We start from the raw sequence: 20,844 nt of genomic DNA, 5'->3' as shown, positions 1-20,844 counted from the left end.
TCCCTGGGTCTGGTCATAACAGCACATCTTCCTGGGTCTGGTCAACACTAACTATTATAACAGAACACCTCCCTGGGTCTGGTCAACACTGTAACTATTATAACAGAACACCTCCCTGGGTCTGGTCAACACTGTAACTATTATAACAGAACACCTCCCTGGGTCTGGTCAACACTGTAACTATTATAACAGAACACCTCCCAGGGTCTGGTCAACACTGAGGTAATGTTGATGATCGGCTTTAATTATTAAATAACGGCGAATTAAACAAATAGCGGGTTTAGCGTATTCCGCAGGCTGAATGCATTCTCAATGAATTGAAAAAAGGAAGGTGGTGGATGAGGCCTTTCTAGTCCTTTTTATGAGTTTTCCATTTCAAATGGCACTGGATAAATAAAGCGACTGTGTTTAGTGGCTCAATAGCAACTCCCCGTGACCGCATCTAAAATATGAACGCTTCTAAAGACTCTTAGCCAGTGATTAGTCCGATCAGCGCGGCCACCTTCACCATTGCTGTTTTGGGGAAGGCAGCACTGTGTATGCCTTGATCCCTCCTCTAGCTGCCGCTGATTGGCCAGGCCGTTTTGTGGCCGTGCATCAAGTCTGCCTGAGAGTTCCCAGATGGGAGCAGGAGGGGGGAACCCAGTGTACTCTCTGCTGCCCCATCTGGCGGAGTAAGGTTAGAGGCGCTCTTCTTCTACAACCAAATAGAATGGTGGCGAAGCTGGGCCGTGGCTCAGCGGTCCAGGCACCTTGGCTGGTAATCCAGTCTGGCAGTGTGCCGCGGGTTCGACTCCCGATCCCGACGGCCTTTACTGCATGTCTCCCCCCCCCCCCCCCCCCATATCTCTCCCCATTTCCTGTCAGCCTACTGTCTGTCCCTCCATAAAATACATTAAATAAATGCGAAAGCCAAAAAAAAGAAAGAAAAAAGAATGGTGGTGAACGGTTGCTGAACAACCCCTTGCGGCCGGCGGGGTTGAGTTAAAACTGTGGCGGGTTAAAACTGTGGCGGGTTAAAACAATGTGTTGGGTTAAAACTCATGCGTCTCCTCAGCAGGAGGATCCTCCCGACCTGGACGGGGCTCCTCTGGACGGCCTGCCACTAGATGGCGCCGCGCTGGACGGCGTGCCTCTGGACGGCCACGCCCCCTTGGACCTGGACGGCGCCCCCTTGGGGTGGGACCCTCTGGACGGGATGCCCGTGGACGACCTGGACGGCGTTCCCCTGGGAGGAGGAGGAGGAGCCACCGCGGCCGGGGACGACATCGACGGGATGCCCCGTAAGAGAACCAATGGCAGTGCTGGTGTGGGGGGGGACGCCCCATCAGACACGTTGCACGCACACGCGTGCATGTGTGCATCGCTCGCAGACACACTATTAACACTTTGACGCTATACCCCGCGTTCCCCGCATTTTAATCAAATATCCAACGCTGCCGACATTGTTTTATTACCTTTGGAGCATACGCTGAAGTATTTGCAGCTTTCAACCACAAAAATCCGGTAAAAAATGGTCCGTCGTCTTGTTATGATCAGACGCACCAGCGGCCATGACAATGCGAAACGAAACCACAGTGCAGAGCAAGTTGTAGTCCAAACAAACCCCCCCGTCCACTTGCATTGGGCTCAATTTCCCAGAAGCCCTAGCAGCCCAGATGATGACTTAAGCTTAGGCTTCAGCCTTAGACGGGACTTAAGCTTAGGCTTAAGCTTAAGCTTAGGCTTCAGCCTACACCTTTTTGGTCAATATTTCTTTTTGCAAAAAAAACACAAAGCAGGCACTGTATTGTTTTTAATGACCAAAATAAATAAACTCTACTCTACTTGATTTCCGGTTTCGTCATCATAACGCGACGGCCTGGTCATCAGGTCCCGGATAAATGCGCTGTTTCTTTTTAATTATTTTAAAACAGAGAATTAAACGCATTAAACAAATAGCGGGAATAGCGTATTATGCAGGGGCGGAACACTGGATCAAACAATTAGCGGCACTAGAACTGTTTTAAAACATGCAGACGTGTACGTATAGCCTATTTAGAAACAGGGTTTACGATGCTTAATCATATCCATAAAAGTAGTCAAGTCAAAAACATGAGATTACCCTTTTCATGAATTGTATTCTTTCTTATGTTGTTAATTTATGTTTTCATTTGACCCCCAAAAATATTAGTAAAGTAACCTCAAAAAGAGTTTGATGTGGCCATCAGGTTAATATCAGAATAATGATATATTATTGATTTGAATTTCAGCTAATTACTAGTATTAAAATGTTATTGTCTTTTTTTTTTTATGTCCAATGTATTTTTATTTAGTTCATAAACATAACATAACTATAACTATAACATAGCTATAACTAAATGCATTTGAAATTAAATCAAAAAAGTTACTTTTCCAATAAAGAAAATAGCAAATGATTATTCGGGGATTTCAATTAAAATATATAGCAAAAATTGCCGATCTACAAGCTCAAAACGTGTCGCAGTGCGACGCGTTTTGAGCTTGTAGATCAGCTATTTTTGCTACGACAGTAATATGCAATGTGGCCCTCTGGAGTGAGTGTGGAAATATGGTGTCCCGCTCCATCGTCAAAGTTGCCCACCCCTGTTATAACGGGGGTGTTTTGTTTGGTGTGTGTGTTTCTCTCAGTGGACGAGGCTAATAGTAAGGGCATTTTATCAGTTATTTGACCAATCTGGGAACTAAATCGTTACCAAGAAATTTCTTCACCAATGTGTTTCTAAAGGTGTCTAATAACATGTACTAAAAGTTTGAAATTCAACTCCCGTGGGAAATTGAGTTTATTAGCATAATATGTGACCATACCCATAACATCCTATATAAGGCAAAAAAGTCCAAATTTCATCATTCTTTAAGTAGCATGTGACATATGAAACTAGGGGGTTTTCATGATTCTGAATCCATTCCAAGCATTAGTTTTGCACAAAAAACACTCCTTGGGCTAAATTAGGCCATATCCACTTGACCAAATGGGCTGACCTCATCACGTTTGTGAGGCCGTTTTCCCCACAAGGAGTGTTTTTTGTGCAAAACTAATGCTTGGAATGGATTCAGAATCATGAAAACCCCCTAGTTTCATATGTCACATGTTACTTAAAGAATGATGAAATTTGGACTTTTTTGCCTTATATAGGATGTTATGGGTATGGTCACATATTATGCTAATAAACTCAATTTCCCACGAGAGTTGAATTTCAAACTTTTAGTACATGTTATTAGACACCTTTAGAAACACATTGGTGAAGAAATTTCTTGGTAACGATTTAGTTCCCAGATTTTCATAGATTTCTCTTACTATAACTGTTGTTTGGTGTGTGTGTTTGTTTCAGTGGACGAGGCTAACTCTGCGGTGTCGACGCTAGCTCTGTCTAAGTGGGAAAAGATGGGAGACACGGAGGCCTTCTCTCAAGGTAATGTCAGCTATAACACCATTCTGGACGGGAACCCCTTTTGGTGTTTTAAGCATTACGTTATACTTTAGCTGTTGAAAAATAGCAGATCTACAAGCTCATAGCGCGGCACCGAGTTCTGTGCCACGAGCTTGTAGATCTGCTATTTTTGAAAAATCTTGAAAATGCGGTACAAATCTTTGTGTATATATATATTCTGTCTCAGTGAACTGAGACTAATTCTCATAATTAGTAAGTGATACAATTTGAGAATAATTGCTTCTTGTGTCCGTTGGTTGTTTTGTCTTCAGGGAGGACGGAGTCTAAATGGGACACCGTGGTGGACAGAGACAGTGAGGAGGACAACAATGAAAGGTACAATTTATACCATTTAACACGCAGCCCGCCAGAACCGTAGAAAACGGTGTTAAATTAATCGTCTAGCCTGCCAGACACGTAGCTACGTTATCCAGGGGTTTATATTCTTATAATCCATGTTTTGATCCGATCGTATCGTTAGCCACCGTTCGTTAGCACAACAGTCCAAGTGGGACAGTTTTTATATAGACAGATTATATGTTTATGAAATAACCAATTCAATCAATTAGTTTGATTGACTGATTGCTTGATTCTCTCGTTCTTTCTTTCTCCAGTTCGACCAATCACGGCGCAGAGGGCGGGGAGTCGGACAACGACAGCAGCGACGAGGACTCGGGCGCCGTTGGTGACGACGCGGACTTCGCCAGCTCGCTGAAAAGCTTCCAGATGTCTGAGGGGAAGAGGAAACGGCTGCGAGAACTGGAGGCACGTCAACCTGCTTTAGACGGACCCAGGGGTGGTCTTTAGATGGACCCAGGGGTGGTCTTTAGACGGACCCAGGGGTGGTCTTTAGATGCACCCAGGGGTGGTCTTTAGATGGACCCAGGGGTGGTCTTTAGATGGACCCAGGGGTGGTCTTTAGACGGACCCAGGAGTGGTCTTTAGATGGACCCAGGGGTAGTCTTTAGATGGACCCAGGGGTGGTCTTTAGATGGACCCAGGGGTGGTCTTTAGACGGACCCAGGGGTGGTCTTTAGATGGACCCAGGGGTGGTCTTTAGACGGACCCAGGGGTGGTCTTTAGATGGACCCAGGGGTGGTCTTTAGACGGACCCAGGGGTGGTCTTTAGATGGACCCAGGGGTGGTCTTTAGATGGACCCAGGGGTGGTCTTTAGACGGACCCAGGGGTGGTCTTTAGACGGACCCAGGGGTGGTCTTTAGATGGACCCAGGGGTGGTCTTTAGACGGACCCAGGGGTGGTCTTTAGACGGACCCAGGGGTGGTCTTTAGACGGACCCAGGGGTGGTCTTTAGACGGACCCAGGGGTGGTCTTTAGACGGACCCAGGGGTGGTCTTTAGACGGACCCAGGGGTGGTCTTTAGACGGACCCAGGTGTGGTCTTTAGATGGACCCAGGGGCGGTCTTTAGACGGACCCAGGGGTGGTCTTTAGATGGACCCAGGGGTGGTCTTTAGAAGGACCCAGGGGTTGTCTTTAGACGGACCCAGGGGTGGTCTTTAGACGGACCCAGGGGTGGTCTTTAGACGGACCCAGGGGTGGTCTTTAGACGGACCCAGGGGTGGTCTTTAGACGGACCCAGGGGTGGTCTTTAGATGGACCCAGGGGTGGTCTTTAGACGGACCCAGGGGTGGTCTTTAGACGGACCCAGGGGTGGTCTTTAGATGGACCCAGGGGTTGTCTTTAGACGGACCCAGGGACATTTTATGAGTCCTACTTCAACAACATTAGCAGTGGCGTGCACATATAGACACTTTTGGCAATGTGCCCTTTTGAAGAAAAAGAAAATATATATATTATTAATTATTATTATTTTTATTTTTTTGTACAGTATGTGGACCATGGTGACATTGATCAATTCTTGATAAAAAGCTTCTAATATATTATTTAGGCCCCAAAATCTATAAATATCACACTATTAAGACAACCGGCCGGTTTCACGCGCTGCACAAGGTGCCCTTTTTTCACTTGAGCACCTGCCCCTCTAAATGTCTGTGCACGCCACTGGACATTAGAGTACAGTACTGAGTACAGTATTGCATCCCAGGACCCCCCGGCCCCGAGGGTGATGTGATTGCATCCATCCTTTCTCAATTTAGTGAATCTAAGGATGCAGGATATTTGGGAGACAAACACTTTCCTGTTTTTTTTTATGTGGGTAATGTGTTTTTAGATTAGCCTGGCTTATTGGTTATGGAAACTAAATGAAAACTAAGCTATGATGACTAAAACTATAAGACTAAATATATTATTGACAATTTCGTCGATAAAAACTAGACTCAAATTTTAGGAAGGGACTAGTGGACAATAGATCCATTATTAGTCATTTTAAACTTGGTTGCATGCGTAGGTCACGTGACCTGCTTCTTCCTCTGTGGTGCCGTGGTCACGTGACCTGCTTCTTCCTCTGTGGTGCCGCTACACAGCGCGGTCACGTGACCTGCTTCTTCCTCTGTGGTGCCGTGGTCACGTGACCTGCTTCTTCCTCTGTGGTGCCGTGGTGACGTGACCTGCTTCTTCCTCTGTGGTGCCGCTACACAGCGCGGTCACGTGACCTGCTTCTTCCTCTGTGGGGTTGCTACACAGCGCGGTCACGTGACCTGCTTCTTCCTCTGTGGTGCCGTGGTCACGTGACCTGCTTCTTCCTCTGTGGTGCCGTGGTGACGTGACCTGCTTCTTCCTCTGTGGTGCCGCTACACAGCGAGGTCAAGTGACCTGCTTCTTCCTCTGTGGTGTCGCTACACAGCGCGGTCACGTGACCTGCTTCTTCCTCTGTGGTGCCACTACACAGCGTGGTCACGTGACCTGCTTCTTCCTCTGTGGTGCCGTGGTCACGTGACCTGCTTCTTCCTCTGTGGTGCCGTGGTGACGTGACCTGCTTCTTCCTCTGTGGTGCCGTGGTGACGTGACCTGCTTCTTCCTCTGTGGTGCCGCTACACAGCGAGGTCAAGTGACCTGCTTCTTCCTCTGTGGTGCCGCTACACAGCGCGGTCACGTGACCTGCTTCTTCCTCTGTGGTGTCGCTTAGTCGACTAAATCTACAGTTGATTTAGTCGACTAAAATGTGTTTTGGCGGGCCTTGATGCTGTCGTAATGACTGTTTTTACACTTGCTGAAAATAGCAGATCTACAAGCTCACAACGCGTCACGTTGCGACCCATTGTGAGCTTGTAGATCTGTTATTTTCAGCATGCAACCAAGTGTAAAATGACCTATTACTGGATCTCTTGTCCACTAGTCCCGTCCTAACATTTTAGTCTGTTTTTTATTTGTCGACGAAATTGTCAGTATATTTAGTCTTAGTTTTAGTCATCATAGCTTAGTTTTCATTTAGCTTCCATTCGTTTTTGTCAGTGAAAAAAGGTAGTCGACGAACATCTTTCGTCTTAGTTTTAGTCGTCGAAAACAACACTGTGGTGTGGGTTAAGGTCATGTGACGTGCTTCTTCCTCTGTGGTGTGGTTCAGGTGAAGGTGATGAGGGTCCAGGACGAACTGGAGTCCGGCAAGAGGCCCAGGAAGTGTGGGCGGACCGTGCAACAGCAAGTGGAGCACTATAGGAACAAGCTGCTGCAGAAGGTTGGTTCCTAGTTCCCACCCACTCGGTTATACCGTTGAACGCCTCATAACGGCTAGAAGGTCCTGGGTTCGAATCCCGCTCGGGACGCTGTGGGCGCTGGCGGCGGGTTTCCTGATCCGCGTCATCAGTGCCCATACCCGAGGCGGGGTTGGCGAAAGGGCCTTTCTGTGTGGAGTTTGCATGTTCTCCCCGTGTCCCCTAGGGTAGGTACCCTCACATGTTCTACCCGTGTCCCCTAGGGTAGGTACCCTCACATGTTCTACCCGTGTCCCCTAGGGTAGGTACCCTCACATGTTCTCCCCGTGTCCCCTAGGGTAGGTACCCTCACATGTTCTCCCTGTGTCCCCTAGGGTAGGTACCCTCACATGTTCTCCCCGTGTCCCCTAGGGTAGGTACCCTCACATGTTCTCCCCGTGTCCCCTAGGGTAGGTACCCTCACATGTTCTCCCCGTGTCCCCTAGGGTAGGTACCCTCACATGTTCTCCCTGTGTCCCCTAGGGTAGGTACCCTCACATGTTCTCCCCATGTCCCCTAGGGTAGGTACCCTCACATGTTCTCCCCGTGTCCCCTAGGGTAGGTACCCTCACATGTTCTCCCTGTGTCCCCTAGGGTAGGTACCCTCACATGTTCTCCCCGTGTCCCCTAGGGTAGGTACCCTCACATGTTCTCCCTGTGTCCCCTAGGGTAGGTACCCTCACATGTTCTCCCCGTGTCCCCTAGGGTAGGTACCCTCACATGTTCTCCCTGTGTCCCCTAGGGTAGGTACCCTCACATGTTCTCCCTGTGTCCCCTAGGGTAGGTACCCTCACATGTTCTCCCTGTGTCCCCTAGGGTAGGTACCCTCACATGTTCTCCCCATGTCCCCTAGGGTAGGTACCCTCACATGTTCTCCCCGTGTCCCCTAGGGTAGGTACCCTCACATGTTCTCCCCGTGTCCCCTAGGGTAGGTACCCTCACATGTTCTCCCTGTGTCCCCTAGGGTAGGTACCCTCACATGTTCTCCCCGTGTCCCCTAGGGTAGGTACCCTCACATGTTCTCCCTGTGTCCCCTAGGGTAGGTACCCTCACATGTTCTCCCCGTGTCCCCTAGGGTAGGTACCCTCACATGTTCTCCCTGTGTCCCCTAGGGTAGGTACCCTCACATGTTCTCCCTGTGTCCCCTAGGGTAGGTACCCTCACATGTTCTCCCTGTGTCCCCTAGGGTAGGTACCCTCACATGTTCTCCCCATGTCCCCTAGGGTAGGTACCCTCACATGTTCTCCCCGTGTCCCCTAGGGTAGGTACCCTCACATGTTCTCCCCGTGTCCCCTAGGGTAGGTACCCTCACATGTTCTCCCCATGTCCCCTAGGGTAGGTACCCTCACATGTTCTCCCCGTGTCCCCTAGGGTAGGTACCCTCACATGTTCTCCCTGTGTCCCCTAGGGTAGGTACCCTCACATGTTCTCCCCGTGTCCCCTAGGGTAGGTACCCTCACATGTTCTCCCCGTGTCCCCTAGGGTAGGTACCCTCACATGTTCTCCCTGTGTCCCCTAGGGTAGGTACCCTCACATGTTCTCCCTGTGTCCCCTAGGGTATGTACCCTCACATGTTCTCCCCATGTCCCCTAGGGTAGGTACCCTCACATGTTCTCCCTGTGTCCCCTAGGGTAGGTACCCTCACATGTTCTCCCTGTGTCCCCTAGGGTAGGTACCCTCACATGTTCTCCCTGTGTCCCCTAGAGTAGGTACCCTCAAATGTTCTCCCTGTGTCCCCTAGAGTAGGTACCCTCACATGTTCTCCCTGTGTCCCCTAGGGTATGTACCCTCACATGTTCTCCCCGTGTCCCCTAGGGTAAGGAACCCTCACATGTTCTCCCTGTGTCCCCTATAGGTACCCTCACACGTTCTCCCTGTGTCCCCTAGGGTAGGTAACCTCAAATGTTCTCCCTGTGTCCCCTAGGGTAGGTACCCTCACATGTTCTCCCCGTGTTCCCTAGGGTAGCTACCCTCACATGTTCTCCCCGTGTCCCCTAGGGTATGTACCCTCACATGTTCTCCCCGTGTCCCCTAGGGTAGGTACCCTCACATGTTCTCCCTGTGTCCCCTAGGGTAGGTACCCTCACATGTTCTCCCTGTGTCCCCTAGGGTAGGTACCCTCACATGTTCTCCCTGTGTCCCCTAGAGTAGGTACCCTCAAATGTTCTCCCTGTGTCCCCTAGAGTAGGTACCCTCACATGTTCTCCCTGTGTCCCCTAGGGTATGTACCCTCACATGTTCTCCCCGTGTCCCCTAGGGTAAGGAACCCTCACATGTTCTCCCTGTGTCCCCTATAGGTACCCTCACACGTTCTCCCTGTGTCCCCTAGGGTAGGTAACCTGAAATGTTCTCCCTGTGTCCCCTAGGGTAGGTACCCTCACATGTTCTCCCCGTGTTCCCTAGGGTAGCTACCCTCACATGTTCTCCCCGTGTCCCCTAGGGTATGTACCCTCACATGTTCTCCCCGTGTCCCCTAGGTTAGGTACCCTCACATGTTCTCCCCGTGTCCCCTAGGGTAGGTACCCTCACATGTTCTCCCCGTGTCCCCTAGGGTAGGTACCCTCACATGTTCTCCCCATGTCCCCTCGGGTAGGTACCCTCACATGTTCTCCCCATGTCCCCTAGGGTAGGTACCCTCACATGTTCTCCCCGTGTCCCCTAGGGTAGGTACCCTCACATGTTCTCCCTGTGTCCCCTAGGGTAGGTACCCTCACATGTTCTCCCTCTGTCCCCTAGGGTAGGTACCCTCACATGTTCTCCCCGTGTCCCCTAGGGTAGGTACCCTCACATGTTCTCCCCATGTCCCCTAGGGTAGGTACCCTCACATGTTCTCCCTGTGTCCCCTAGGGTAGGTACCCTCCCCGTGTCCCCTAGGGTAGGTACCCTCACATGTTCTCCCCGTGTCCCCTAGGGTAGGTACACTCACAAAAACATGCAGTAATCCTGGTTTCTAAACTGCCTCCCCCTGGCCAGCCGGGGCGCCTGATGGAGGGGAAAGGAACTGGTTGGACTAACGTGTTCCTTCTACGCGCTACGTCCAACCAGGGAAACTCCCCCCCGTCAGGTGTAAGGGAGCAACTTGGACACTCAGGCATGAAGGAAGCATGAGTTCAAGTCCGTTGCTCTCCCCATGTCCCCCATATATGGGGACTAGGTTGGCGGAGGGTGTGTAGAGCCCAGGATCACATTAGATAATTGACACAGGGGTGAAAAAATGGGTTACAAAATCGTGGGATAAAAAAAAAAAAAAAAAAGAAAGCCTCATAACTCTGAATCTACGAGTGCTTTCATGGTTCATCCAAAGGTTTGTAACAATCGGCCTTTTGGTTAGAAAGGAAAATCATTAACTAAGGAATAAAAACGGGATCGGCAGGTTTTTAGCTTAATGAAACTCACATATTTAATAACTACATAAATCAATCGGGCAATACAATACAGTATAGTTCCTCCGATCCACATGAAACGCAAGTTAGGGGTACCCCAAACTATAATCCACCGGTAATCCAACAGAACACGGATTTATCTCACCCGCGATGCTCCTTGTTGACCGGCAGTTCATTCATGGATCCAGCACCGATGGCGCAGTCTCCCCAGCCTCCCAACACGGCCGCTTACTCCGTGCTTGGCTGAGCTTGACAGTTTGTAAAATCAGGCTGCAGGTTACCAGTAGTTAGCTAATGTAACTTTGACACCAACTACAGACCCTGGCGCCTCTGAGATCTCCTCCTTCCACACCCGTTCACACTAGTCCACAGGTCTCCTCTCCTCCTGCACCACACCCTCTATTTGTCAAGTGGCGTGTGGCACCAATCACTCATGCTAATCAGGGCCATTACCTCCCACATGAATAAGCCTATCTCACAGAATTTCCCCGCCCCCCTTAATACGCCCCCTTTCGGGGTTAGTGGTGATAGCGTGACTTCACTCCATAGACGCTTCATGTTAACAGAGGTAATTTAAGAAGTCTACAACTTTTGTTTTCTCAAGGTAAGGTTTGTTCTATCTGTTCGAGCTGATTTACCATATTGTTTGCTTCATAATAATATTGGTCTGTCACATTTTTACATTAGAAAATGTACTTAGATTCTCCAGAGAAAAAAACGTGTAAATGCTCATGTTAAAGTCACCACTATTTACCGGAAGTGGGCGTGAAAAACGGGCTGTGAGATAGGCCTATTGGAAGTGCACATATCACAGGGTTTCGCATGGTTTCATATCACACGTATACAATCACATACATTGAAAAAGCAGATAATAATAATAATAATAATAATGTGCATTTGTCACAGGTTCAGAGGTCATTTGAGATTTTTGTACCGCGTCGGTCCCGACATTAAATTGTAATTTCACCGTTACAATCCTGCAGGGACCCCCTGTCTGTCCGTGTGTCTGTCCACCGCAGGGACCCCCTGTCTGTCCGTGTGTCTGTCCACCGCAGGGACCCCCTGTCTGTCCGTGTGTCTGTCCACCGCAGGGACCCCCTGTCTGTCCGTGTGTCTGTCCACCGCAGGGACCCCCTGTCTGTCCGTGTGTCTGTCCACCGCAGGGACCCCCTGTCTGTCCGTGTGTCTGTCCACCGCAGGGACCCCCTGTCTGCCCCTGTCTGTCCGTGTGTCTGTCCACCACAGGGACCCCCTGTCTGTCCGTGTGTCTGTCCACCGCAGGGACCCCCCAACATAATCCTATTTGAACTGGGGACCCCCTGTCTGTGTGTCTGTCTGTGTGTCTGTCCACTGCAGGAGTTTGACAAGGACAAGGAGGAGAAGCGAGGCCGGTCTGCGCCCAAGTCCAAAGACCGCTCGAAGGAGGACAAGAGGGGAGGAGACAAGGAGAGGAGACGAGGAGGCGAGGAGGACAGGGACCGGCGGAGGGGGCGGAGCCGGGACAACGACGAGACCGTGTGCAGCTCGCCGCTCAGGTCAGTGACATCACTGTGACATCACCACCTAATAGGGAAGTGACGTCAAACCCCCCCTTTGGGGTTTTTAACCTTTCACAGTATAATGGACCACCTTGATGTGAACAGGGTCGAAAATGGTTAAAGGTGTAGTGAAATGAAAAATACGTTTTTCACACTTTTAGACCATATCCGTGGTCATCATATGGGCATACCTAACAATTGATGCCAAAGAAATGGGCAAATTCTCATTTTTGTGTGTTTTTATATCAAAAGTCCATACAATATTTGTTTTATTACTTCCTGAAAACGAAAACGTGCTGCGTGATGACGTGTCGAGGCCCACATCGATAAAAGCCAATAAAAATTAAGCTCACCCGTTTAATTCCCCATATGTGCGCATCCGTGCAGCACAGCTGCTATTGATCCGTAGTCAGGTCGCGGGGGCAACAGCTCCACCAGAGAGCTCCAGACTTCCCTCTCCTGAGCAACATTAGTGACTTCCTCCTGGGGGATCCCGAGACGCTCCAAGGCCAGTGAGTCGATGTGTTTCCTCCAACTGCGCCTTGGTCTGCCCCGGGGTCTCCTCCCAGTGGGACGTGCCTCGAGGACCTCCCTAGGGAGACGCTCGAGAGGCATCCTAACCAGATGCCCGAACCACCAAAGCTGGCTCCTTTCCAGGCGAAGAAGCAGCGGTTCCTACTCCGAGTCTCCCGCGTGACTGAACTTCTCACCCTATCTCTAACGGAGATTAACTTCTCACCCTATCTCTAAGGGAGATGAACTTCTCACCCTATCTCTAAGGGAGATGAACTTCTCACCCTATCTCTAAGGGAGATGAACTTCTCACCCTATCTCTAAGGGAGGTGAACTTCTCACCCTATCTCTAAGGGAGGTGAACTTCTCACCCTATCTCTAAGGGAGATGAACTTCTCACCCTATCTCTAAGGGAGATGAACTTCTCACCCTATCTCTAAGGGAGGTGAACTTCTCACCCTATCTCTAAGGGAGATGAACTTCTCACCCTATCTCTAAGGGAGGTGAACTTCTCACCCTATCTCTAAGGGAGATGAACTTCTCACCCTATCTCTAAGGGAGGTGAACTTCTCACCCTATCTCTAAGGGAGATTAACTTCTCACCCTATCTCTAAGGGAGATGAACTTCTCACCCTATCTCTAAGGGAGATGCCAGCCACCCGGAGAAAACTCATTTTGGCCGCTTGTATTTGCGACCTTATGCCTTCGGACTCGGACAAGAGGCACAGCCAAACGTTTAATCTCTCTCTCTCTCTCTCTCTCTCTCTCTCTCTCTCTCTCTCAGAACAACAAAGTCGCCGAAGCGTTCCAAGCGCTCCAAGTCGCCTTCGTCTCCGGACAGGAGGTCGTCTCTCCGCTCGTCCAGATCGCGTTCCCCACATCGATCGCACAAGAGCAAGAAGAGCAAACGTTAAAAAAACCCACCCGTCTGTCTGTCTGTCTGTCTCTGTTTGTCTGCCTGTCTGTCTCTGTTTGTCTGCCTGTCTGTCTCTGTCTGTCATGTCTGTCTGTCTGTCTCTGTCTGTCTCTGTCTGTCTGTCTGTCTGCCTGTCGGTCTGTCTGTCTGTCTGTCTCTGTCTGTCCTGCCTGCCTGTCTGTCTGTCTGTCTGTCTCTCTCTCTTTTTGTTGCGTTTCTTGCTGAATTATTCTCTGGATATTGGCTCCGCCCACCTACTTCCTGGTCTTGTCTTCACTACACATTTTTAACGACTCTCCTTTAATTAAGACTGTTGATTGATTGATTGATTGATTGATTAGTTGTCGCGCTCGACGAAAAGAGCAGATTGGCATTTTGTTTCCCTGGTTCCACTGATAGAGAGCCCATTCTTCTTTTCTTTTCTTTCCTTGTCTTTTCTTTTCTTTTCGCCATGAAGATTTCTAAAAAATATTTCATATTCATTATTTTAAGCAATCCTGGAAACCGCAGGATGTCAACGTCACCAATATTATTACCGTAACTTTGCCTTTTTTTTCTGGTTTATTTTTTGTGACACAGAATCAAGTGTTTGACGGTCACGATGCACCGTATTCAGAACCCCAGCCTTCATAGCTCATAGACCCGAGTTAAAAAACATTCACTTTGAAAGAATATAATATTCAAAGATTTGCGGCCACATTTTTACGATTTTTCAAAAATAGCAGACCTACAAGCTCGTAGCGCGCCACTCGGTGGCGCGCTATGAGCTTGTAGATCTGCTATTTTTCAATAGCTAAAGCATTACATAATGCTAACACCAGAATGGGTTAACTGCCCTTAGTTTCCTACGTATCCTAATCCAGCTTCCCAGGGTTTTTTTTTTTTACAAATCTTTCAACACCCACAGAATAGTTTGCTCTTAGCCGCTGGGATCTAACCTGACTCCACCAGCTGGTGGCAGCAGTGAGTTCCTTCCTCCTGCTCCCATCTGGTCTCTCTCGGTCAGGTTAGGTGGGCTTTAGCTCCAGGGAGTATAGTTCCTCTGGACCGCTGGGTTCAGCTCCAGGGAGAATAGTTCCTCTGGCTCGCTCGGCTCAGCTCCCGGGAGAATAATTCCTCTGGACCGCTGGGCTCAGCTCCAGGCAGAATAGCTCCTCTGGCCCGCTGGGCTCAGCTCCAGACAGAATAGTTCCTCTGGCCCGCTGGGCTCAGCTCCAGACAGAATAGCTCCTCTGGCCCGCTGGGCTCAGCTCCAGACAGAATAGTTCCTCTGGCCCGCTGGGTTCAGCTCCAGACAGAATAGTTCCTCTGGCCCGCTGGGCTCAGCTCCCGGGAGAATAGTTCCTCTGGCCCGCTGGGCTCAGCTCCAGACAGAATAGTTCCTCTGGACCGCTGGGTTCAGCTCCAGACAGAATAGTTCCTCTGGCCCGCTGGGCTCAGCTCCCGGGAGAATAGTTCCTCTGGCCCGCTGGGCTCAGCTCCAGACAGAATAGCTCCTCTGGCCCGCTGGGCTCAGCTCCAGACAGAATAGTTCCTCTGGACCGCTGGGTTCAGCTCCAGGCAGAATAGTTCCTCTGGACCGCTGGGTTCAGCTCCAGGCAGAATAGTTCCTCTGGACCGCTGGGTTCAGCTCCAGGGAGAATAGTTCCTCTGGACCGCTGGGTTCAGCTCCAGACAGAATAGTTCCTCTGGCCCGTTGGGCTCAGCTCCCGGGAGAATAGTTCCTCTGGCCCGCTGGGCTCAGCTCCCGGGAGAATAGTTCCTCTGGACCGCTGGGCTCAGCTCCCGGGAGAATAGTTCCTCTGGCCCGCTGGGCTCAGCTCCAGACAGAATAATTCCTCTGGCCCGCTGGGCTCAGCTCCAGACAGAATAGTTCCTCTGGCCCGCTGGGTTCAGCTCCAGACAGAATAATTCCTCTGGCCCGCTGGGCTCAGCTCCAGGGAGAATAGTTCCTCTGGCCCGCTGGGTTCAGCTCCCGGGAGAATAGTTCCTCTGGCCCGCTGGGCTCAGCTCCAGTCTCGGTCGGATCCGTTTGAGACGGATGGATCCGTAACGACGATCCGGAAATCGCCCGGGGCTGGGCTGGGCAGGGCAGGGCGGGGCGGGGCTGGGCGGGGCGGGGCGGGGCTGTAGGGAAGTGGTTCCCAAACTCTTTCACGTCAAGGATCCCCCAAATTGACACTGATTAGCCCCGCCCCCGCGGACCCCCATTTGAAAGGATATTTTCCAGAGACCCCCAATACGAGAAGGTTTTACGGCTCTAGCAGTGATTCTCAACACGTTTAATTTCAAGGACCCCCCAGTTTGACATGCATTAGTCTACGGACCTCCCATGTAATTGCATTTCTATCTCTGGGACCCCCAATTTATATTGTAAAATCAATGTTAATTTAACTCTTTGAGAGTGTACAAATGGAACCAAATGGACCCGATTTGGTTCCATTTGTACACACTCAGAGTTAGACCCTTAAAGGGTCCATTTGGTTCCAAACTATCATTGAGCTCCTTGATGGCCGATTTCTCCTCTCTGCTGTTCCGCGTGAGCTTGTAGATCTGCTCTCTCCGACACACGCACGTGCGCGCACACACACACACACACACACACACAGTACACACACACACACAGTACACACGCGCGCACACACACACACACACACACACAGTACACACACACACACACACACACAGTACACGCGCGCACACACACACAGCTGCGTCTGAGTGACGCCTCGCGACTGTCCTAACGTGTCCTTTTTTTCCCTCTCGCTCTTCCTTTTAAACATCGATGTCTTCACGCCGAGATTCAGCTTTTTTTCCGTTTTTTTGTATGATGACGTTTGAACCTTGTAATTAGTTATATACTGTATATTTTCTTTGTTTAGTTATATACTGTATATTTTCTTTGTTTTAACGTTTTGTTTTAAAAATGGACGATTTGAACAGAATTGTTGCTAAACTTCTAGTTCCGTGAAAATAACCTGACAAATAAAATTGTTCCCGGTGATAACGAGTGTGTGATTTATTTTTATCCCATTTAGGCCTGACGTCGAGAAAAAAAGTCTTCTAAATCCTGACAGTTTTCTGAAATAACTATGTTTCTAGGCCTATATCACTAAATATTTCATGTCAAGGACTCCAAAAATTATATGTAATTGGTCGCCAACCCCCATCGTTGTTTCAGGGACCTCCCTTAGTTAAAATCGGTCACTCTGAAAGAAGATTCAAAGATTTGCGCCACATTTTCACGATTTTTCAAAAATAGCAGACCTACAAGCTCGTAGCGCTGCACTCGGTGCCGCGCTACGAGCTTGTAGATCTGCTATTTTTCAATAGCTAAAAGTATAACATACACCAAAAGGGGTTCCCGCCCAAAATGGGTTATATATATCTCTGCTGTCGGGAAGAAAACACTTAACTCCAAATTGTTAATTTATTTTTCAGGAAATGAAGAAAACCTTATATTTTGAAAACAAAGCAACACCGCCACATCAACAATGGTGTTGTGACTTTATATGTTGTCAATCACTGCCATAAGAGGGGGAGAGGTGGTGGAGTTAGCTGCTTTAGCAGACAGTTTGAGGGGGAGAGGTGGTGGAGTTAGCTGCTTTAGCAGACAGTTTGAGAGGGGGAGAGGTGGTGGAGTTAGCTGCTTTAGCAGACAGTTTGAGAGGGGGAGAGGTGGTGGAGTTAGCTGCTTTAGCAGACAGTTTGAGGGGGAGAGTTGGTGGAGTTAGCTGCTTTAGCAGACAGTTTGAGAGGGGGAGAGGTGGTGGAGTTAGCTGCTTTAGCAGACAGTTTGAGAGGGGAGAGGTGGTGGAGTTAGCTGCTTTAGCACAGTTTGAGGGGGAGATTTGGTGGAGTTAGCTGCTTTAGCAGACAGTTTGAGAGGGGGAGAGGTGGTGGAGTTAGCTGCGTTAGCAGACTGTTTGAGTGGGGGGAGAGGTGGTGGAGTTAGCTGCTTTAGCAGACAGTTTGAGAGGGGGATAGGTGGTGGAGTTAGCTGCTTTAGCAGACAGTTTGAGTGGGGGGGAGAGGTGGTGGAGTTAGCTGCTTTATAGCAGACAGTTTGAGAGGGGGAGAGGTGGGAGAGGTGTTGGAGTTAGCTGCTTTTTTTTTTAAGATATTTTTTTTGCGGCTTACGCCTTTTATTGGTTTTTGAAGGGACAGACAGTAGGCTGACAGGAAACGGGAGAGAGATGGGGGAAGACATGCAGTAAAGGCCGTGTCGGGCTCGGGAGTCGAACCCGTGGCACACTGAGACTGGATTACCAGTCGGGTGCCCAGACGGTTACGCCACCGCCTGGGCGGAGTAGCTGCTTTAGCAGACAGTTTGAGAGGGGGAGAGGTGGTGGAGTTAGCTGCTTTAGCAGACAGTTTGAGAGGGGGAGAGGTGGTGGAGTTAGTTGCTTTAGCAGACAGTTTGAGAGGGGGAGAGGTGGTGGAGTTAGCTGCTTTAGCAGACAGTTTGAGAGGGGGAGAGGTGGTGGAGTTAGCTGCTTTAGCAGACAGTTTGAGAGGGGGAGAGGTGGTGGAGTTAGCTGCTTTAGCAGACAGTTTGAGAGGGGGAGAGGTGGTGGAGTTAGCTGCTTTAGCAGACAGTTTGAGAGGGGGAGAGGTTGTGGAGTTAGCTGCTTTAGCAGACAGTTTGAGAGGGGGAGAGGTGGTGGAGTTAGTTGCTTTAGCAGACAGTTTGAGAGGGGGAGAGGTGGTGGAGTTAGTTGCTTTAGCAGACAGTTTGAGAGGGGGAGAGTTGGTGGAGTTAGCTGCTTTAGCAGACAGTTTGAGAGGGGGGGAGGTGGTGGAGTTAACTGCTTTAGCAGACAGTTTGAGAGGGGGAGAGGTGGTGGAGTTAGCTGCTTTAGCAGACAGTTTGAGGGGAGGTGACGTTTGCGTGCGGCTGCACCTTGACGCGTCGGCAAAAAAAAACGGAAACGCTTTACCGACACGTCAAGTTGCAGCGGCGCGTGAGCGTCATTTCCACCACCAGCGGTTTAAAAACCAGGAAGAGACGCGTGGATTATAGGTGCTTTCTTGCCGCCAGAAAGCACGCTGGCTGGGCCAGGCTACCCGCCCCTCTAGACCAGAAAGCACGCTGGCTGGGCCAGGCTACCCGCCCCTCTAGACCAGAAAGCACGCTGGCTGGGCCAGGCTACCCGCCCCTCTAGACCAGAAAGCACGCTGGCTGGGCCAAGCTACCCGTCCCTCTAGACCAGAAAGCACGCTGGCTGGGCCAGGCTATCTGTAAAGCAATTTGAGCTCCATTTCATGTCATGAAAGCTGCTATAAAAAAGTGTATTGTTATTAATGGGAACTTAAGATATTCAGAAAGTGGGCTTCAAATTGAGCTGATATTCTTTGCCACCTATATTTGGGCATAGCTATGGTGGAAACTCCTTATATGGACATGCTAGGGCATAGTGACATCAGAACGATGACATAGTCATCTTACCAGACGCGAGATATAAGACGACGCAGAAGCAGTTCACATGCAGTGCTGTCTACCAACCATTCCCTTTACAGTTACTGCAGTCTACCAACTGAAGCTCAGAACATCCGTCCATTCTCACTCAGTGCCACAGACCTCTCCTTGTCTCTGATTGGCTGGAACCACAGACCCCTCCTTGCCTTTGATTGGCTATTCAGAGTCCCTCTGTGAGCGTCGTTGAAGTCACGTCTATCTTCTCAGCGACGAGCAGAAATGGCGTCTGCCAGCGGTCTTCTGTCTGAAGATCACTTCCTGTGTTCCATCTGTATGGAAGTGTTCACTGATCCATGTGGACACAACTACTGCAAAGCCTGTATCACACGTTACTGGGACGCTAAGGATGTGTGCAAGTGTCCACTGTGTCAAGAAACCTTCAATAACAGACCAAAACTATCTGTCAATACTTTTGTCTCTGAGATGGTTCAACAGTTCAGGAGTCACAAGATGAAAGAAGAATACGAAGCAAAGACTGAGGCTGAAGTTCAGCAGATGATCCAGGAGAGACAAGTGAAGATTCAGGAGGTCAAACGCTCAGTAGAGCTCAGGAGGAAAGATGCAGATGCAGTCATAGCCATCAGTGTGCAGGTCTTCACTGCTCTGATCAGCTGTACTGAGAGAAGCCAGGCTGAGCTCATTGGTGTGGTTGAAGAGAAGCAGAAAACAACAGAGACACAGGCTGAAGGCTTCATTAAAGATCTGCAACAGGAAGTCACTCAGTTAGAGAAGAGAATCTCTGAGCTGAAACAGATCTCACACACTGAAGACCACCTCCTCCAGAACTTCACATCCATCAACACAGGGTGGAGACCGACCAAGGACTGGACAAAGGTCAATGTCCATCAGTCTTCACATGTGGGGACATTGCGGACAGCTGTGTCTCAGCTGGAGAAGGCACTCAGCCAAGAGATGAAGAAGAAGCTGTGTGATACTGAGCTGAGGAGGATCCAGCAATATGAGGTGGTTGTGACTCTGGACCCTGATACAGCACATCCTGACCTCATCCTCTCTGTGGATGGAAAACAAGTGAGTGATGGAGACGTAAGGAAGAATCTCCCTGACAACACAGAGAGATTCTCTGAATGTATCTTTGTCTTAGGAAAACCAGGATTCTCCTCAGGAAGGTTTTACTATGAGGTTCAGGTTGGAGGGAAGACTGCGTGGGAGGTAGGAGTGGCCAGAGAGTCCATCAACAGGAAGGGAGAAATCTATCTGAGTCCCAACTATGGTTACTGGACTATAGTGTTGAGGAATGTAAATAAGTACAAGGCTCTTGCTGACCCTGCTGTCTTCCTCCCTGTAAGAGAGGAGCTCCAGAAAGTGGGAGTGTTTGTGGATTATGAGGAGGGTCTGGTCTCCTTTTATGATGTGGAGACCAGTGTTCACCTCTACTCTTTCACTGGCTGCTCCTTCACTGAGAAACTATTTCCATTCTTTGGTCCAGATGTTAATGCTGGTGGTAGAAACTCTACTCCTCTGATCATCTCTCCTGTTACCAAAGAACAGCATGGAGTTTAAATAAACATTAAATGTCACGTGTCTTTAATCTTTAGAATATATTAAAAGCATGTAAAACAAAAACAAAATCTCCCCACTGTCAGGTGAAAAGAAAAAGCGTCTTGTTGCTCTCCCCAGGTTGGCAGAGGGACTACACTTTAGGGTGAAAGGGTACCATTTCTTCCTATCCCTTGTTTAGCAAAAATCCACCTGTTGGTGGCGCTATAACAGGCCAATGTTAAAAGGGTGGGATATATTCCTCAGCCTAGTAGGAAAGTAAATTGCACGCTGCATCGAACAGGTTAACGGTGCCGGAGATTACACTTTAGAAACAAGATCAAATAAACAACTACACTTTAGAAACAAGATCAAATAAACAACTACACTTTAGAAACAAGACCAAATAAACAACTACACTTTAGAAACAAGATCAAATAAACAACTACACTTTAGAAA

General features: G+C 49.4%; 1 protein-coding gene across 1 annotated transcript in view; it reads left to right on the top strand.

Moving 5' to 3' along the window:
- LOC306930073 (U2 snRNP-associated SURP motif-containing protein) overlaps nucleotides 1-15,472 on the top strand; it is a 42,419-nt gene extending 26,947 nt beyond the window's left edge. Inside the window, exons 19-25 of the mRNA XM_079510816.1 lie at nucleotides 1,058-1,283; nucleotides 3,351-3,431; nucleotides 3,722-3,785; nucleotides 4,064-4,214; nucleotides 6,933-7,043; nucleotides 11,799-11,977; nucleotides 13,278-15,472. Coding sequence (XP_079366942.1) covers nucleotides 1,058-1,283; nucleotides 3,351-3,431; nucleotides 3,722-3,785; nucleotides 4,064-4,214; nucleotides 6,933-7,043; nucleotides 11,799-11,977; nucleotides 13,278-13,407 — 942 coding nt within the window. The 3' untranslated portion in view covers nucleotides 13,408-15,472. The remainder of the gene's footprint in view (nucleotides 1-1,057; nucleotides 1,284-3,350; nucleotides 3,432-3,721; nucleotides 3,786-4,063; nucleotides 4,215-6,932; nucleotides 7,044-11,798; nucleotides 11,978-13,277) is intronic.
- The last annotated feature ends 5,372 nt before the right edge of the window (nucleotides 15,473-20,844 follow it).

The sequence above is a fragment of the Electrona antarctica genome (assembly GCF_951216825.1).
Source record: "Electrona antarctica genome assembly, chromosome: 9".
NCBI lineage: Eukaryota > Metazoa > Chordata > Actinopteri > Myctophiformes > Myctophidae > Electrona > Electrona antarctica.
This window is presented reverse-complemented; position numbering and strand designations above follow the sequence as displayed.